Source organism: Perca fluviatilis, chromosome 13 (genome assembly GCF_010015445.1).
Source record: "Perca fluviatilis chromosome 13, GENO_Pfluv_1.0, whole genome shotgun sequence".
NCBI lineage: Eukaryota > Metazoa > Chordata > Actinopteri > Perciformes > Percidae > Perca > Perca fluviatilis.
This window is the reverse complement of record NC_053124.1, coordinates 37004607-37007556: the sequence shown is the minus strand read 5'-3', so window position 1 is coordinate 37007556 and position 2950 is coordinate 37004607. Positions and strand designations below refer to the sequence as shown.

Here is a 2950-nt window from a genome sequence, read left to right as displayed (position 1 = left end):
ATGTTGCAGTTATGTAAGAGTGAAACCTTAACAAGTTCTAACAGGCAGCTAAAGGTAATGAGTACATTTTAGAAATAAATAGCTAAAACGACTTAATGGTAGAAAAATGTAACTAAAATTAATGCTTAAATGGTAGAAATAGTCATCTTGAAAAAAAAAAAAAAAAAAAAAAAAAAAAAAAAAGAGGGGTTTTTTTTTAAAAAAAAGGGAAAAAATTGGCAAAGCGGCTGAAATGCTTAGCTAAAAGTACTGACCAAACGGTTGTTAATTTTTAAAGTTCTTTCAAAAATTGAAATATCTTAACATGAATCCAACATATTAAATATTTAATATAAATCCCCACTGATATAAGGCTTACTGGCCTATAGTGAGGTAGTCACTGAGATAACCATTCAAAGAGCCTAATGTGTATATTTAATTTATAAAATCATGCCAGCAATTATTTTAAAAGCTTAGTATTCCATGCAAAACATTTATGTGTAAAGGCTGTAGGCCGCCCTGCAAGTTATTGTAGTCCCAGTTTAATATGCAACTCCATTTTATACAATATATGTAGTAAGGGGTCATCTCTCTTTTAGTTAATGGGTCCTTGGTTTAAAAAGTTGAAGACCCCCTGTAAACATCCTGTTGCCCCACCCCTAACCTCTGTAGTAAACAGGGACAGAATGCCGAAGTGGTTAACAAACATACAGTAGGTTATTCTTTTTATTTTTTATCAAGCAGGGACAATGCACAACACCTATATCGTACCAAATGTAGCTAAAAGCTAATCTTCATCTGTAGTCCCTGGACAGAGGTCATAAGAGATGTTAATATAGAGATGAAGGATCAGTTCAGTTCAATTTTATTTATATAGCACGTTTAAAAACAAGCATAGTTGACCAAAGTGACAAAAAAAACAACCAAAATGATAATATACACAAACAATACACAATACAAAATAATCAACAGTAGAAAAAAAATGACAAGTTGTCAAAGCTCAATTTGAATTGAAAGCTAAAGAATAGTAGCGGGTCTTCAGCAAGGACTTGAATGTTTCAGCGGTCCGGGCTGTTCTTATGTGAATATGGAGACTATTTCAGAGGTTCGGAGCAGCCACTGCAAAGGCTCGGTCACCTTTATTTTGTAACCTGGATCTGGGCACATCGAGGAGCATCTGATTGGAAGACCTGACTGCTTTGACAGGTGTGTGGACATGTAAAAGCTCCGATAAAGAAGAAGGCGACAACCCATTAAAAATCTTAAAAACAAGCAATACAATTTTAAAATCAATCCTGAAAAGGACAAGAAGCCAGTGGAGCGTGGCCAAAACTGGTGTAATGTGGTCACGCTTTTTGGTCCCGGTTAAAAGTCGAGCTGCTGCGTGCTGGACTAGCTATAACCGACGAAGGGATGACTGATCCAATCCAACATACAAAGAGTTACAGTAGTCTAAACAGGACGTAATAAATGCATGTATGACTCTTTCGAAGTCTTTGTGTAGCAGGTAGGGCTTGACCTTAGCCAAAAGTCTCAGCTGGAAGAAACTGGTTTTAACAGAACAAATCGGTTTGTCAAATTTAAAAGCACTGTCAAAAATCCCACCCAGATTCTCAAGCACCAAGAGCATCTACACAAGCACTAAAATGTTCAGCGCCGAACACAACAATTTCAGTCTTATTGGCATTGAGGCAGAGAAAATTCTGATCCAACCATATTTTGAGATCTCTCAAGTAGTTAAGCAAAAGCTGAAGTGTGTCCTCATCGTTGTCTTTAAAACAAAATGTTATGTTATTTTTTTTTTAATGGACCCCAAGGGCAGCATGTACAGAGAAAAGAGCATGGGTCCCAAAATGGAACCTTGGGGGACCCCACAAGAAAGAGGGGCAGCAGATGAAGAGCAATTACCAATGGACAGTAAAACTGTCAAGTAAGATTCAAACCATTTGAGGGCTAGGCCCGTAATGCCAACACTTCCACCCATTGATCAGTTAACAAATGTTACTTTGTTAAAGGCAGACAACATAAAGCAACATTTGAAAAACTAAACAGAACAAAAATTTAACAGGCCTAAAATTCAAATGTAAGACTTTTTAAGGACCCACACAACGGAGTATAACATCTAATGAAAACGCTAGTTCCTGTCAGTTGTGGACTCTCATGTGTCTATTTAAACTTCCTCTATCTCTAAAACTTTTCTTACAGACGGAGCAGGTAAACGGCCTCTCCCCTGTGTGGATTCTCATGTGTTTCTCCAAACTTCCTCTCGCTGTGAAACCTCTCTCACAGAATGTGCAGCTAAATGGCCTCTGTCCTGTGTGGATAGTCATATGTATCTGTAAGTTTTCCCTCTGTGTAAAAGATTTCTTACAGACTGAGCAGCTGAAAGGTTTTACTCCTGTATGAGTTTGCATGTGTCTCTTCAGAAGTGATGTGCGGCCAAATATTTTCCCACAGTCGGAGCAGCTAAATGGTTTCTCTCCTGTGTGAATTCTCATGTGTGCTCGTAAATTTCCACGCTCTCTAAAAGATGTCTTACAGACTGAGCAGCTGAAAGGCTTCTCTCCTGTGTGAGTTCTCATGTGTGCCTGTAATGTTCCACTTTCTGTAAAACTTTTCCCACACTCAGAGCAGATGAAAGGTCTCTCTCCTGTGTGAGTCATCATGTGTCTCTTCAGACTTCCCTTTGTACCAAATCCTTTGTCACACTCAGAGCAGCTGAAGGATTCCCCAACAGATTTACAGTTAATATCCCCAACAGTGACTTGTTTATTCTTCAAATAGTTTAAAGTTGACTGAGGTTCTCTGCTCTCCTCCCAATCACCATCACTGACGTCAGTCTCTGAAGAGTCTGAAGCCTTGTCTTCAGTTTCTGGTTGTAAAAGTGGATGTGAGTTCCTGGCTGGTTCTGGTCCTCCACAGTCCTCTCCATCAGCTTCTTTTTCCATGTGTTGAGTTTGTCTTTGATGAA

At 38.7% G+C, this 2950-nt stretch overlaps 1 protein-coding gene across 1 annotated transcript; it reads right to left on the bottom strand.

Moving 5' to 3' along the window:
- Positions 1–674: 674 nt before the first annotated feature.
- LOC120571060 (gastrula zinc finger protein XlCGF8.2DB-like) lies at positions 675–2950 on the bottom strand. The gene has a single exon (XM_039819762.1). The coding sequence runs from the start codon at positions 2925–2927 to the stop codon at positions 2124–2126; it is 804 nt and encodes a 267-aa protein (XP_039675696.1). The 5' UTR covers positions 2928–2950; the 3' UTR covers positions 675–2123.